General features: G+C 44.1%; 1 protein-coding gene across 2 annotated transcripts in view; it reads right to left on the bottom strand.

Moving 5' to 3' along the window:
- The window catches only part of LRIG1 (leucine rich repeats and immunoglobulin like domains 1), a 99,580-nt gene that overhangs the window by 50,441 nt on the left and 32,670 nt on the right, over positions 1–16,469 (bottom strand). For both annotated transcript variants that reach the window (XM_068907624.1, XM_009678665.2), the window contains exons 2-3: positions 8,728–8,799; positions 3,467–3,541 (exon numbers count right to left, since the gene is read on the bottom strand). In XM_068907624.1, coding sequence (XP_068763725.1) covers positions 3,467–3,541; positions 8,728–8,799 — 147 coding nt within the window. The remainder of the gene's footprint in view (positions 1–3,466; positions 3,542–8,727; positions 8,800–16,469) is intronic.

Consider the following 16,469-nt stretch of genomic DNA (forward strand, 5'->3'; position numbering starts at 1 on the left):
AAGTTTCTTCCCTGTTTACAGGGGGAAGAGCGGGAGATGATTCGTTTAACCCATTCAAGGGGACTGTTTTAAGCAACAAATATACAACCATTGCCCTGATAATACGCTCACAGCCCTTTGGAAATGCTTAGCTACACGCAATATACAAAACCTACTTGAGAGGTTTCTGAGGTAAACACACTTCACACATTTATAAACACCAAAAAAAAAAAAGAAACGTATTTATTTTTCTTTAACAGCAAGAACACACTGTAACACTATATACTTAAACATAAACCAATTTCTCAGTACACAGTCTTCATTATGAGTCTTCATCCCGGGTTTGGTTTGGCAGCCTCCCCAGTTATTACTTCACAGATTTGAAGGCCAGAAGGAACCAGTATGATCGTATAGTCTGACTCCTTACATCACACAAGGGCAAAGAATTTTACCCAACAATTTGCATATCAAGCCCATTAACCTACTGTTGAGCTAAAGGCCCACCTTTTAGGAAGCCATCTAATTGATTTAAAGACTCCCAATGATGAAGAAAACCTCACTTCCTCAGCAATTCATTCCCACGCGAGTTGGTCAGCAACGCTGATTAAAACGGCTACTTTAAAGACGCACTTGCAGATTATTTTTACCTCTGATAAAAATTAAAAGGAAATACAGGCAAAAAAAATATAACCCCACAGTGGCATTCTCAGAAACAGGGTAAATGGAGACCCTTCTGGCAGCGGTACGACAGCAGCATTACAAATCCCGCTATCAGAGTTATTTATGTGTAGCAGCTGAGGAAAGCAATACAGATTTCTGGAAAGTGATACTAAGCAGGTCTGTTTAAAATACCGTCCTTTTATTATTTGGCTTTGTACCTTCCCCTTCCTTCTGTACCCTCTGAAATTTCAGAGGGGAAGTAAATCTACTGCCTTCCACCAGTCATCATTCCTCCTTTCCAAACTGCTTATTTCACTTCAGGAATAAAATGCCAAAGCTCTTGCAATTTGGTCCCTTGCCAATGGCTAAATTAATAGCAAAAACAACAACAGGGGCTTGTGAAACTCAGATCATTTATAGACTTTGTGAGAAAGGAAAGTCAATTTGGGGGGGGCGTGAAACTATATCCTAGATAGTAAATTGTATGCAAGCTTTCCACCCATAAAACAGATTTCTGAAGTTTTTGAATCTCAGCACTTCAGATGCTACACGCTGGGTTGCGTGGCAGGCTGGTGAGCTTGGTTAAAGCAGGAGGCAGATGGCCTCTCATGTCAGGGGATCATGCCTTACACGAGGGACGCTGCGCAGAGCCAGTCACTGCACAGCACTGCGGCCAGCAGCCCCCAGATCATGGATCCAGACTTCACACGTGGTCCCAGAGGTGCGGAGAGGCAGGAGGTAGAAACCAAATAAGCTGGTTTCACACCAACAGCATGCGGCACATTTGGCAGGTCTGATAACTGCTGAGACACAAGCCACCCTTACACCCAAGAGATGAAGTGGTTACTTATCCGTTTAACTGAAAGACGCTCACTCCATCTAGAGCTGGTGATAATACAGGAATACTTCTAGCTCTTTATAAGCACTGTACGAACACAGCATACCCAAGAATCAGATCAAAGGCACTATATCTCAAATAAAAGCTAAATTCACTTCACGCCAGGAGAGAGATACGGACGCCAATTTTAACCTAAGAACTCCAAACTGAATTAAGACAGGGAAGGAGTTATTCTGCTTTGCATATTTTAACACCGCCTAATGGAAGAGCAGGAACAGTGCCAGTTCATTTCACTCAATTTTGTCCTTGATTTAAGTAATAGAAATGTATTTTTAGTCAATGGACAAGGTTGTCTCAGAGTAATTCAGAGCCTTTTAAACCCTGGAGGACCAATCACCTGGTTCGCACGCTGGTATTATCCACCATGAGGAGAAGCAAATCCAGTGCAATTGTGAAAGGACGGTACACCTGCCTGTGGCTGAACACTGCAAGCTCATGCACACTGGAAACTATCCCTTGAACTGCTCAAGTACATTGCTGGAATCCATATTAACTATAACCACTTCCCTTTCCCGGGAACTTGGAAGGTATCATGCATACCTCAGCAAAATTCCTTCTTGATGTGTGTTACAAGCAGATACACGCAAAAATAATTTTAAGAAATCCACACTCAAGATACTAAGAAGTTTGATATAAGCAATATTACAATGCCACTATTCCCTTCAGCAGTGTCCCCAATCTGAGATCCTTGGTGGCAGATTCACAGGGGCCTCCAAGTTTAATTCTTTTGCAGGGACCTAAACTCCCAGAGTTAGGAACCTCAAGGTTTTTGCAGATCTAACCTTGCAGCAACTAATCACTCCCTCAAAAGAAAAAATTAGAAGTAGAAAGGGTGACTCTAAGAATGGTTAGAAGTTGGGAATGAGTTCCCTGAAAGACTGGGATACAAATAGTCATTTGGTTTTAAGCAGAGAGGATATGACCAGAACAGAGTCAGGAAAAACAACAACAGCAAACAAACAATAAAGAGAAGGTAAAGTTATGTACTTCTATAATAACACAAGAATGAGATAATAATGGAAACCTAAAGGCAGACAATGAAAAAGAAAATAGTTTTACCGAACATGTAATTAACCTATGGAATTTACTGCCACAAGTTATCAGTGACCATAAGATTTCAATGGTTTGGCAAAGGATGAAATGTTTATGGCAATAATGAGAACAATCCCAAAAAAACCAACAAAGCCGAAAAGGAATATCTGCCTTCCTCCAGCAGCAGGAACGTAACAATGACCATCTGATACACTTTAGTGTAAATTTCTGAAGGGTGCCCTATTTCATAATTATCCATAATTGCCCATACTGGTATTTCTGAAGGTTTCAGGTACCATCCACTATAATTATATGCAACAGGTCACTAGCCAATGAACCCTTCACCTGAATCACAACTGCAATTATTTTTGCCAGGTTCTGCTGGGGCATAGGTCAAAAAGTTGCATCACACCCAAGATCACGCTTTGAAGAACAAATTGTTTCAGTTATGTTTGCTTAAATCCTCAGCAGCTCCACTCCAGGCACACAAACCCAGATTTGCATAGAATTGGGTTTCAGGACTCTGGAAGACATTTCTACAGACCTGGCAGAGCTGATGGATGGAGTAGTTGCCTATTTTGGATCACTCCATAAAATTAAATATCAGAGAAATGGTCTATTCTAGAGTTTGCAGATTTCTAATTACCCTTCAAGTGTTGTCTTATGCCTTGCTCTCACAAATTGTGAGCAGCACGAGGTTTATCAAACACAATCTAACGTAAATCACAGAACCTCAGAAATGTTTCTCAATTAACAAGCCTCCTAATAAAATCTGAAGAGTTAGCAGAAGTGGGTGTGATGCACACAAACTCCATGAGTAACAGTTAAATCTACCCCATGAACAATAGCAGATAGTCAAAAGCAAAAGAAAGGCAGCAAGCTGGAGCAGCAACTTACAGGTGAAGGGAGAGGACGTTAGAGGAAGCAGCTCCAAGGGATGGGATGGCGGTCAACTCGTTGTTGTTCAGTCGCCTGCAACGAGCAGAAATTCATCATTTAAACAAGCAGCCAAAGATGAGACACGTGCAAGCTGGGTATGGCCTCAGCATGGGGCTTTGTATAAACACGTGGCTCGTTATCTGCCATCATTTACTCACCTGGAACCCTGATTATTTGGCAGAGGCCTATATCTCAAGGGGCTTTGCTTCATCTTTCTGACAGTCCCACCTCTCCATCCCAACCCAAGCCTTTTATCTATTTTAAATGAGAGCCACCATAATTATTCCTACAACACCCTTACGAAGCCGGCTCACAGCCGCGAGAGAGCCTTCCCTACACCCACTGGGAAACACACCACTGCCTCCCACACCAGGGGGGAATGGCTACCCTGAGCCCTCTGAGCACACCGTAACACTGACAAAAGTAGGCTATTTGCTCCAGGTAGCCCTCTGACAAGCGGCCAGCTGGCATTCGCTTTCATCTCCATAGCACTGGGCTTCCTGAAGAGCGTTGCTCTTCAGCAGCGGTCCTGCAGGGCTAATGGCAATTACAGACAGGGCCCTGCTCTTGGAAACCCCAGTCTGGCTGCCACAAAGACATCCTCCCTCAATGGCCTAATGTTTGAAGTGTTTTTCTGACTGAAAACAGATCCTTGCCATGTGACAGGCTCTTCCTTGGTTTAAAGGGCCCTTGTTTGTATGGTGAATTAGTCAATTAATTACTGTAACAGTCGCTTGCCTGGCTGCTTGAAAATTACCTAATTTCTTAGCCATCTTGCTGCTTTCCCCCACCTCCCTGTCCCCTGCTGCTGCATGCTGAAGCAATTAGAGCCAAGCCCCTGCCAAGCCGAGCAAGGGGCAGCACACGCGGCAATGCCAGAGGACGCCCCGGCCACCTCCGTGGCCGGAGATCAGTTATTCCACAAGGCAGATTTTCGCAGGGTCTCTCGCCAGATTCCCACTCATACCATACCCGCCACTGCCCCCCTTCAAAACATCCCTCTCCCTGCCCCCCCCCCCCCCCCCCCGAACACGCTTTGGCAAAATAGGAGGTCGGGAGGCCAGCAGGCTCTGGCACTTAGTGAACAATCTCTTCCCATTCCAGAGCGCTTTACAATGGCGTCTGGGAAGAGTATCATAACACTTAGGCAGGCATCTCGCCTTACTCCCCGAGGCTTCCCCTCTCCAGGAAGGGAGGGAGTCCTGCAAATAACTTGCAGATGCATCTGACTCCAAATTGGGTGCGAGAAACAGAGCATCTCATAACTGGTAGAGAATCCTGGGGAAGCTGCAGAGTGCTAAGCCATGGGCATGAGTTGGGGCAATCCTCAATTTTGGCCGTGTGTGTGTGGGTTTTTTTTTTTGCACCCTTTAAAAATATTTTTGGCCAGTGAGAGAGGGCAGCAATATATCCATCATAGAACTTCCTTCTGACTCCTCGGAGAGCAGGCAAGAGATTTGATTTCACAAAGAGTTCCAGGCACTGCTGGGATAAAAGCTTTTCTCGACCTCAGCTCTGCCTCTAACATTGTATCCGTACTTAAAATGTAAGGGAAAAAAGCCAGATGCATTGCAATTCAGCAAGGAGCTCTACTTTGCAACTAAAAGCTCACTGTTACTGATGTTATACACAAGGTCTAGAGCTTTCAGAGGTACAAAGCAAGCTGGAAAGAGCATTAAAATGCACGTGTGCCATACTTAATCTGCACATAGCATCTTTTTGAAAAACACAGGAGAAGAGGGAGAATTAGGCCCCCACTTTCCTATAGTCTCAGTCAGTTCTGGCTAGGCAGCTGCAACACCAATTGGCACCTAACAAGTGTTCAAACCTTTCTGACATAAGTGTGGTTTTCATATATCGGTGTCCTGTTAGGTCTTCCTCAGTAAAACAGCATAGTCAGAAGTTGTTCTCCCACCTCATTTTCTCTCTTGGCTCACAGATACCAGTTGCTGACGAGCGGAGACGGCCAAGCTTTGCATTTGTCTGGGATTTCCCTCTCATCTTCCCCCTCCCACATATAAAGGGACAAAATAGAAAAAGAACAAAACAGAACCACCAGACTTCTAGCTCAGCAAATTTAAAAATTCTGCCTCCTTTCTCCTCCCCAGACCTTACCTTTGACAACACAAATCTGCTGCCTCTGGATGGTAGCAAAGGGGAGAAAGGGGAGGAGCACTCATATAAAATATTTATGGTCAAGTTGCCAGGCTGGTGTCAAGCTGAAATGAAGCCTGCTCAAAAATAGCACAGTTCTCCAGAGCTTTCAGTGAAAGGCAGTTTAGAAAATAAAAGGTGTTGTTTGGAGAGGAATTTTAGCTACTACTTCGTAGTAAGAGCCTGGAAAACATGAGAGCCATGTAACCACCACTTTCACAGGTCCCATGATCTGTGCAACCTGAGACAACCCCAGAAAGGACTACAGGGCCTACCCACAGCAGGACTCCCCATCCTTTCAACCAAGGTGCCAGAGTGGATAGATCCTGGGGATAGCATGGCCCTTAGAAGGAACAAAGGGGATGTGAGAGAAAGTCTAGTTCTCCTGAAGGAGGTAAGTAATGTTACACTTCACCAGTCCCTTCCATATGAGGCTTCAGCAGCTCAGAGTCATTTCAGAGATCCACTGCCATCTAAAAGACTCCATATTGTGTGTTCTGTAGGAAAAGCACAAAACTGGTGGACAACCGACCCAGAAATCTGCTGGCGGGAAAGGAAGGGCTCCCTTTGTAAAAGGGATTGATGCATTCAATCATATGGGACTATGGCATTTTCACGTTGCTTTATGCTACCAAATTTCATTCCACACAGGCTTAAAACTCTTAGGAAAAAGCTTTGTTTAAAAAACAGGAAAACAGGCTAAACCCAAGGGAAGGGAAAAATGGAGGCTAAAGTATGGCTACTATTTTATTCCCACCTTCATAAACCAAAAGAGAAGCATTAAAGGTCAGCTATAACGCTGAAATCTTTTCATTTGGGGACATCTTAGAAATCAAGATAAAACAAAGGTTTTCAAAATACATTGCACTATTATGCACATACAGACAGCTCTGAGGCTCATCTGTAATGCTTAGGAACCACAGGCTCTATGAAGCATCATGAGAGGTTTCAGGTCTTATCAATGCATCTATTATTTGGGGCAATCTCTTTCCCTGAGGGTGACTTGGTTTACCCAGCATAGCATGCACAGCAAAACACTGACTTGCTCTCAAGACATGCCACAGCATGATGCTTATTTCATGAATGTTTTGTAAAGTGTTTAGAAGAAAAAAAACAAAACAAAAACAAAAAACACACCCAACCTCAGAAAGGAGATGCTCCAGCAGTACAGATGTGGCTCTCTTTGTGAGATGCAGTTTATTTCAGTGGTCTGTGGTTTAGCTGTTATTCAAGAGCAACCAAGATGGCTAGATAGGGCTTTTAATAGAGCTTCTCCCTCACACTTTCCAGCAACTGCCTTCCAGGCTCCATTCCAGGCCTCCGATTTTGTTTCAGTCTCCCATTTCTGACTCTTCTCCTTCCCTCCTACCCACTTCTCTGCTTCCCTTTCCCCTAAGCATGCCTTTCTAATTCAGCACGCAGCTCTTATCTGTGCCATTACTTTGTGGGCTGCATTACTTACCTTCCCCACTGCCTCCACATCTTTTTAACAGTTACCTGCTCAGTGCAGGGTCTGTCCTGCTCTTGATGCTGCAGCACTTTGCACAAGGGAGCCCACTATCTAAGCAATCAGCAGCCAGACAATCTTCCCAGCACCTTGCTCCCTGAAGTCATATGCCTTCAGGCACTTCCACAGATAAAAGCTGTTGCTAAGCCACAGTCATGTTAGGCTAACTCTAAAGGCTCATGGGATGAGGGCTGTGATTCTGTTCTCTAAGCACAGAGCAATTTAAGGCTTTCCACAGTTTAAAGAACAGTTGAGCAAACAGATCCTATAGGAAGCATTTTGCCCACCTGCATCACTTTCTCTCCCCTCCCTGACAAAGATGATTATGAACTTACGTTAGAGAGTTACAATCACTCCTGATGTGTATTCCTCACTTAATCATGTTCCCTAGTAAGAGACTTCTACCAACATAAGCAGGGGAGCCACGGGAGATCAGACAGGTGGAGAGATAGCACATTAATCCCCACAGTCCAACTCTGTAGGCATCAGTCAGGTAAAAGTCCTAAACTGCTTTGCTTATTTAAGGATCACAGAATCTGGCCCCTTCACAAGCCACAGAACCAACGCTTAATGAAAACAGACAAAGGACAAGAGCAAATGAACGATATACAAAGAGCACAGTATTGTTTCTGAAAGGAAATGTTTTTGCAGTTTCCCATGAGGCATCAGTAGCTCTTCAAACAGAGCCCAAACCTCAAGTATGCCAGCAATTCAACATTCAAATGAGAGCTCATTACCTCAACCCACCGCTTACAATTTTAGTCACTTTCACTTTGCAAAGCCCCAAATCAGAGCTTCAGGAATTGCTGTGAAAAGCTGACAAGCACAACAGCTCTATGAACATTAATGGCTGAGCATTTACACAAATCTGGAATTAGGGAACTGAGATTCCCAAAAAACAAATTTTTTTTTTTTTTAAATCATCAGTGTAGCAAGGAGAGCCTGTAACAGCTACTCAAACCTTCATTAGCTCCTTCCCTTCCCTCACCAAACCAAAAGAAAACGTCGTCATTTTAGACTCTCCCAGCAGACTTCAAACAAAATGTGTTCTGGTTCTAGAAGCAGTACAAATGTCTAAGAAAGGAGGAGACACAGTTAAGGGCTTTGTTATTCACTACACTACACCTTTGTTTCCTGGGAGATTTGGGTTAGGTTGTCATCAGATATCAAGATCCAGGCCGTTCTGCCTTGCTCCAGGGTTATGCTTTCAGCAAGGAGCTTTGTGTGTATGTTCAGGTGTGTTAGCTGAACTGCTCCCTCAGAGCATTGCACAAGACAGAGAGGAAAGCAAACTCCAGTGGTTTCCAATAATGGCTATGCTGTTTTGATTAGGATGTTGCGTTCTGCTAATTGATTGCTTAAAAAAATCAGCACAAGTAGAGCAGTGGGGTGGGGTGGGGTGGGGGGGTGCACACAGGAAACAATACCACACCAAGTCAGATCTGCTGATTTCAGCTAGCTAAAGGAAGGTACTGTCTTGGGAAACTGTATACAACTTCATCCTGTTCAACAAGCTGCCTTAAGAAAATACAATGAAAACCTTGCAAAGAATACTTACACTTCCCGCAGGTTTGACAGCCCTGCAAAGGCAGAAGGATCAATCTCCGTCAACTTGTTGTAGCTCAGGTTTCTGTTAAAATAAAAGACAGTAGATCAGTATGCCGCAGACACTGTGCTCAGCAAAACCCAGTCATCTTAATTATTCTGGATTACGCTAGGAGATGACCTGTTGTTTTAAAAGAACATTTATGAAAGAGGGTTGAGCAGCATTTTTCTGTTAACTAGAGAGTTGCTTTAATTCTGTGATCAAAATGTTATCTAGCTCTCCCTAAGCATTTTCCTCTTTTGCATTAGTGTGAACAGTTAATTTGTCTTAATATTGTACAACTGCATTTATTATTCTTTTATTGGTTATTCCTAACAATGTAACTAATCACAGATGAATAAGGTATTAACTGACAAATTAAAGTCTGAACTGAAACAATCAAACCTGCTGCTAAATTTTTCATATCTATATACACATAGGATTTTTTATAGTCATTACATACAGATAAAACACACACACATAAGTATGCACACTTACTATGTATATCCCACGCTTGCCAACAAGATTATATCATTAATATATCACTAAACGGTCCTTTCTTTCTTTAAAAGAGTGATTACAGCTTTCAATCTGCTCTTGTTGTATTGCAGCCTCACATAATAGTACATGTTTTGCTCTATAGCTACCCCAACCAACGCTTTCCAGCTACCGGACAGTCAAAGTCTAGACTATCATATACTTCACTGAGGGACAGGATGGCAAATAAACCATGCTACGTTATCTGAAAAAAACCTTCTGGGAGAGTAGACCTGGCTTGCAGGACATCCCTGTTTGGAAATATAGCCAGTGCAATTGCTTAACACGCTTCTGGAAAGAACACTGCAACGAGTGCTGGGGACGGCAAACAGACAAAATAACGACACAAGGGTGAGAAAGCACACACACATCAGTTCTGAAAACAAGAGCCATCACACACAGAGCAACAGTAAGGTCTTCCCTCCCAGATACACTTTATCAGCACACCAACACGCTACAGGTCAAACCTGCAGTTAGGGACTTACAGGGAGAGCACAGATCAATTAAGACGAAGTGACTAACGATGCGAAAATTAACAAATGGCCTAATTAACATGATATATGCAGTGCTGGCATGTTACTATGAGTGTGTCATCTAAAGAAGGAGGAGGCATATCGATGGGCGGTAGCGAGAAAAGCAACCACAAGGAGTCCTAAGGAAATTGTGAGGGGGACCTACTTTAATTTTACCCTGTTCCACACCCTGCTCTAGGATATTATCCTGAGTAAAATTCTACCCTCCTATCTCCTCTGCAGGGAGGTTACACCCTCTTACTGCACCTCTGAACACGACCCAAAAGATTCATGGCTTGATTTTAGATAAGCCCTCACACATTCAGCTGCTTATTCGAACTACCAAGCCAGTCTGACTAGAAAAGGGGCCAATCTTCCCTGGTTTGTGCATCTGCTTTGTTTGAAAGCTGCACCCACAGACCCAAAGCAGATCTAGAGCCCAAACCAGTAAATAAGGCCCAAGTCACCAAGGCACCTACTGATCTCACCCACACTTACATGACCCAAGAGCTTACAGACAATAAAAAGACAGCTGCCAGAAGAACACAGAGACCTCTCAGCTGAATTGCTCCCGCTAACCCATTGCACTTTGCGGTAACAGAGATTTGGGCCCATGGCAATGCTTGCAAACACCAACAAGACTGAAAAGCCCAACAACTTTGGATGGCTAGCAAGAAGTGATAAATGCCTCTTTTGAGCTAAACAGCAGTTATTGATCATTCGCCCTCCTAGAATGCACTGATGCGAAGTTCTCGCAAGATCCCACTGCACAGTGGCACCACTCGATAGCTCTTACACGCATGCAGTTCCCCATGGCTTCCCAAGGAGCCAGCTACAAAAGGCTCCCTACATCTTGCATGAAATACTCAGTTTTCCACAAATACCTGCTGTGAAAGAAGGCACTGCAAATCCACAGCGCGGGGTGGCATCAGGTCTAGAGTCTGTTAACAGATACACAGGAGCATAAGACCAAACCAAGCATCTAGTTTTAAAATATGCTGTCCTGTAAGCCCCTACTGTCTTTTAAAACACTCAAGAGACCTTTAAATCAATACCAGCCTACAGCAGATATCCATTTCACTATGAACTCAAAGGCATTTATCTAAATAAAAGTCAAACTGCAGTTTAAACTCTGAGTGCATTTGAAAGCCAAGTCCATATTCATAGCACAATTACGAATTAAAGTGCAATTTGCCCACAGATTACATTACTAGATTTTTTTTTTTAAACCACACAGCAAAATCAGGTTGGAGCTTGTCCCTATCTGATGTACACAAAAAAAAAAAAAAGAGGAACATAAAAACAGGTAATATCCTACAGGCTCAACACGGTAAAAATAAATCAAGGACAAAGACTAGTGACAAACTGCAAGGGGGAAATACAGCCTTGGTGCTGGCACTGTCATGACTGAGCATGAATCCATCTGTCTTACTGCCACAATAGAAGACACAGAAGTATATTATCTTTGCACTTCTTAAAGTACTTATCCCCAAAACATTCCTCTGCCATTGGCTAATGGCCTAATGCACAAACCAAGCACTGAGAATCACAGGCACAAAATTGATCCCTGCGCTCTTGATGAAGGGAACAGATCCCAAGCTTATCCAATGCTCAAACACTGAACCATGTTTGTGATGTGAACTTCATAGGTTCAAAAGTGAAAAATCAAAGGTCTCAGAGAATTTTGTGACCATGGGTTAATAGCTTCCAAAGCAACTTTTTGATTACTGCTGTTGGGATACAAACTTCTCAAATGGCAAAGCCATTGCACAAGTAGCTAGCTCTTCAGATGGCATAGCTGTGTTTTGCCTCCTACAGTCATAGCAAATAATTTCCAATGCTTGCTGCGGAAAGATCTACTCAGATCTGAATTTGGGGTGCCTCTTTTTTGTAGCTACACAGGACATTCACCAAGAAAATAAGTGAAATACTGCTAAACGTCTATCTGAGCCTTCCATCAGCCTGAAACAGCTCCGAAAGATGTGAACATACGTGGTCAGTTCCAGGGGTTTACTCCTAAACATTACGTTTCACTTGTGACTATTTGAGTAGAAACATCCCATTAATGGAACGGCCCATGAATCCCACCTTCTTGTATGCCAAAGCCTTCAGTCCTCCCCACGCTACCTAACTCCAACCTCCAGCTATCCTCACAACATACACAATACTGCATTGCTTCAAAAATCAGTGGGGAAACAAAAACTAAAAATACAGGGTTGGTGCAGAATAAACGGAAGACTTGAAAATTAAATAGATACACCAAAATAAACAGTTCTACTCAATTTCCCTGAGACTAGCTGTATTTTAACTTACATTAAAATGCCCAGGAATTTTTAGCCTTAAGCATTAAAAAAAAAAAAAAAAATCAAAGGATCTGCTTCCCAGAACTCAGATCCCCCTCGCTAGACAGTATTTGGCATGCCAGCCAGAGCATGCAAATGGTAAAAAGACTTAGCGTGCTCCAATAGATAGATCAGTGGGACTGGGAGTCAGGAAACCTCCGTTCTATTCCTGGCTCTTTTAATCTCCTGCTGTGTGACCGGGTCATGTCACATCACCTCTCCAGAGCTTTTGTTTCCATGGCCACCCTTTGTCCATCTTGTCTATTTAGACTGCAAATAAAATTGAGGTTCGTATTGTCTCGGTTTGCCCAATGCTGATGAAATGAGGCCTCGATCTTGGTCAGGCTCCAGTAGTGCAAACAAAGGAAACTCAAAACTTGAGGTCAAGCGTGCATGTGGCGCTCCCCCAACACAACGCATGGGCTCCAAACGCACGGCACCACGTCACACCGCAAAGGCTATGTCCCCAGCAGCTCTCAGCCTCTGCAGTCCAAGCAGCCCAGGAACATGGCAGGCCAAGGACGCCGGGTGTACAGGAACAGCTGCTGCAGCACTGGAAATAGTCACATTTCTGCTCTGCCACAGCAGGGGCCAGGACAACCCAAAGCATGTTGCTCTTCGAGGAACCCCTTGGTCCGATGCACTGACTGCAATGCAATAGTGGAACCGCTCACACTGAACAAACACTTCTGCCATCAGTGTTTTTAAGCATTTTCTCTGAAGAAAAAGAGCTCCCCAAAACAAAACCCCATCCCTTCCCCAGCTGGCACTCCCCTAAAGCAGTTAAAGGTTTATAATGCACCATCTAGTGTTGTACACAAGCCCTAAGACACTGAGAAAACATGTCTTTAGAGGGCAGCTAGTGGATTTTCCTGGCACCCATATCTGCATATTGGGTTAGCCATGCCTAAGTGTGGGAATACCCAAGCAGATGGCTTTCTGCCCAGCATCCTGCTTGTTTCTGCCCATGGATACTTTTTTTTTTTTTTTAAACAAAGCATTTTGACTTATTGGAATAAGTGCTCTGCACTTTATTTAGTTATTACATGTGTTCCGTTCTTCCTTGTGTTGGCTAATCCAGCAACATAGGGGTTTTCCCCCCTCCTGTCAGTAAGATGTCCATGATCAGGAACTAAGAGCGTGTTAAATCAATATGGGAAGGGCTCTGTTCTGTCTATTTAGCCATTCCTGTCTCTAAATAAGAAGGCAATGTTGCCTTTATTTAGCATGGTAAAAACAGCACTGTGGATCACTGAGCATTGCAAAGAGGCAAAGGAAGGTCTCGTTAAATAACCAGGTACATAGCCTTCCTTTAAACAATCACCTGGAAGCGATAATGGTGTCGCACAAAGAGTCATGCTCACCAATGAGGAGGGATCTGGCAACTCCTTGCACCCCAAGACGCCAATCCTGCCTCCTTGGGGAGGGCATGGGGTAGACCGCGAGTTAACGCAGAAACGTTGGCTGTGCTTTGGGAACTTGGCCAGCGTGGAGTAAAGCCACCCCTCTTTTCAGGGCAGAGGTGCGTGCCAGACAAAAGAATAAACAGATACATGGCTGCTGGTCTCCGCTCACCACGATGACGGCTGAATGCTGTTCCGTGAGGTGAAGGTTTCCGACCCTTACGTCAAAACCATTTATCTGTCAGTGGGGAAGATTATGTCGAAAGCGTTTCTCCACCTTTTGATGACAGGCAGAGGAGAAAAGGAGGATGGCTCGAAGCTCTGCCACTGCCAACTCCAGCTTTCATTAAACACTTTGTTAACACAACTTTCATTGCTCCAGCACAAAAGGAAGCCGAGGGCCCAGAACAATCGAGTCCTGCAACAGAAATTCCTCTGGCTAATCTGTCGAAAGATAGCTGCCTGGGCCGCAGCTTGCCGAATAGGCATCATCCTCTTCCCACATGGCTGTAGCTGGCTTTATAGCATTGGAATGGAGGGCCCATACACACTTGACTGGATATGAAAAGCAAAGCAGCTGAATTAGCTTGGCCACGAGGGCCAGGGAAACAACAGAAGGAACACACTGCCCAGGCTAAAAGCACACAGCCGTGTGAAGAAGAAAGTACGCTTGCATATATCCCTTTTAGACAAGTTTGAGCTTCCAAAGAGGCAGCAGAGTCCTCATAAGCAGTGAGGTGCAAGGCTTACCTCAGCACCTAACAGGCACAACAAAGTATACTGATCTTTATCAAGCCTTTCACAAGAAGGGTGAAGCACAAAGATCTACAAGGATTTGGTCTGTCGTATGGACAGTAGGGACAAAGAAGCAGCTTTAGAGGCCATTTTCCCCCCAACTTGTGTGCAAAACAAACCCCAAATCTTGACACAAGAAACAGCGGCCGAACAGCTATAGTAACTAGGCCCCAGCTACCGACAGCCGTATTGCACGGCAACATCTTCCCCTAAACAGGATTTCTTAAGTCCTCCCCTAAAACTAATGGCCACTAAATGGAGTTGCATAAGCCATTAACACTGCTTAAAGTTAGAAGGAGCTTTTACACACTAGACATGTTAGTCCTTAATTACCTGCTGCAGATTCCTTTGAAGTGGCTGATGCACTGCCAGAAGCTGAAGCCTGGACACAGGGAAACGCTCCTCCAATCCACCACAGTCATTCCTACACTTCCTTTGAATCTCTCTGCTAAACTAACACAGAACCACAGATTCTTACACCCCAAGGCTCGCTCGCCACCCTCACCTCTATCCCACTGCTCCCTAATTTGGCTTAACAGGCCCAAGGTGAGGAAAGGCAAACACAGATATTCTTTACCAAAGGCTTCACCAGAGGAATCTGCACTCACTAGGTCCTGCAGTTCAGGCGCCTCAGATGCAAGCTGCCACACTGCTAAGCAATGCTCAAACAGCCAGGCTGACAGAGACCATGCAGTCTGTGGGATGCTCAGGTTTCTGCGTTGCTCACGACTGCAATCAGCTGAGCCTGTGGCAGTTTCTCGTGCAGCATATTCCGGGGAGCTCAGTCTGTCCGCCTGGTGTGCAAGAGAAGGGGACATTGCTGGTGCACAGAAGCTTCCTGGGCCAAGAATTGGTAAAAGCGCCTCTTAAATGGGGGTAAAGCACCAAAACGCAGGGCACCAGAAGGTAAATGTCCCCGCTCGCTGCTGCGAGTAGGCGGCAAGCTATTTTGGAGAGAAGAAAGGGATGCTGAAAGACATGGGAGGACAAGCAGTACTTGCGTGGGTGAAACTGCACCCCATTACAGAAAGGTCCTGTTATCAGCTAACCGATTGTGCTCACTCAAGCTTTACTTATACTAGCTCAAATTAACAGCAGCAGCATCGTATTGGCTTGCGTTAATAGCATGCTCATATAAGGGGCTTTATGTGCAGAAGGGAGTCAACTTAAGGGCAACTCTCAAGCCATAACATGAGCTAATTTGACAGTGAAGACAAACTTTGAGAGGTCATCCAGACACCAAGCAAACTGTGCCATGAATCACTCTCAGTCATGACCAACAACACTGTCTAAAGGAAATTCTTGCAGCATGATTACCAAAGAATCAATACCATGCTGATTTCAGCAGATGCACACAGTCATTAACGCAAATAATACTTATTAAAACCACACCATTGCAATCCATTGTACAGGACTACAATTTAATTTAACATGTGGTTGATATGGTTCAATGAATTGGGAAACTATCTTCTCATCTGTGAGCAACTTTCAGGGGCTCATTTTGAGTCCTGGCCTGCCTTTCTGCTCCACCACTTTGCACTCGCGACTGTTTCCACTCACAAGAACCCAGAGACCACACATCTGGCACTCAAAGACATGTGTGCATACAAATTGGGTAAGCCCCAGAGTGGACTGGTGGGCTTGCACAATGCTCAAGGTAGGCTGGAAACGTAAAGTATATGATTGTTATCAGCACCCTGGCTCTCCCAGACAGCCTGGGAGAGTGAGTGCGCTTGCAACCGTTTCCCAAGGATGGAAAATTCCTTGACCAAAGCGTTGAGTAATACCAAACTGCAGCTGGGGTACCTAAATCTCCTACAACAAGGGGTTCTTACACGTTTGCGTCTTTAAAAATGTATCATATGTATTGTATCTTTGAAAGGCAATGTTTTAAGTCTTTTTTTTTTTTTTAAATAAAAGAAAGATCAAATTGAGGCTATTTTTTCTTTCTATGCAATCATACACATATACAAGTACATTGCAATACACGTGCAAAGCACTTTGGCATCTCAGGTGTTTACACACCTCTTGCTATGCCTCAGCAACTTCAAGAGTAAAGTGAACGTACTGATTTCCCCAAGGCCTGATCCTGCGGTCCATTCAATGAAAGTTTTGACATTATTTCA

This window comes from Struthio camelus, chromosome 14, assembly GCF_040807025.1.
Source record: "Struthio camelus isolate bStrCam1 chromosome 14, bStrCam1.hap1, whole genome shotgun sequence".
NCBI lineage: Eukaryota > Metazoa > Chordata > Aves > Struthioniformes > Struthionidae > Struthio > Struthio camelus.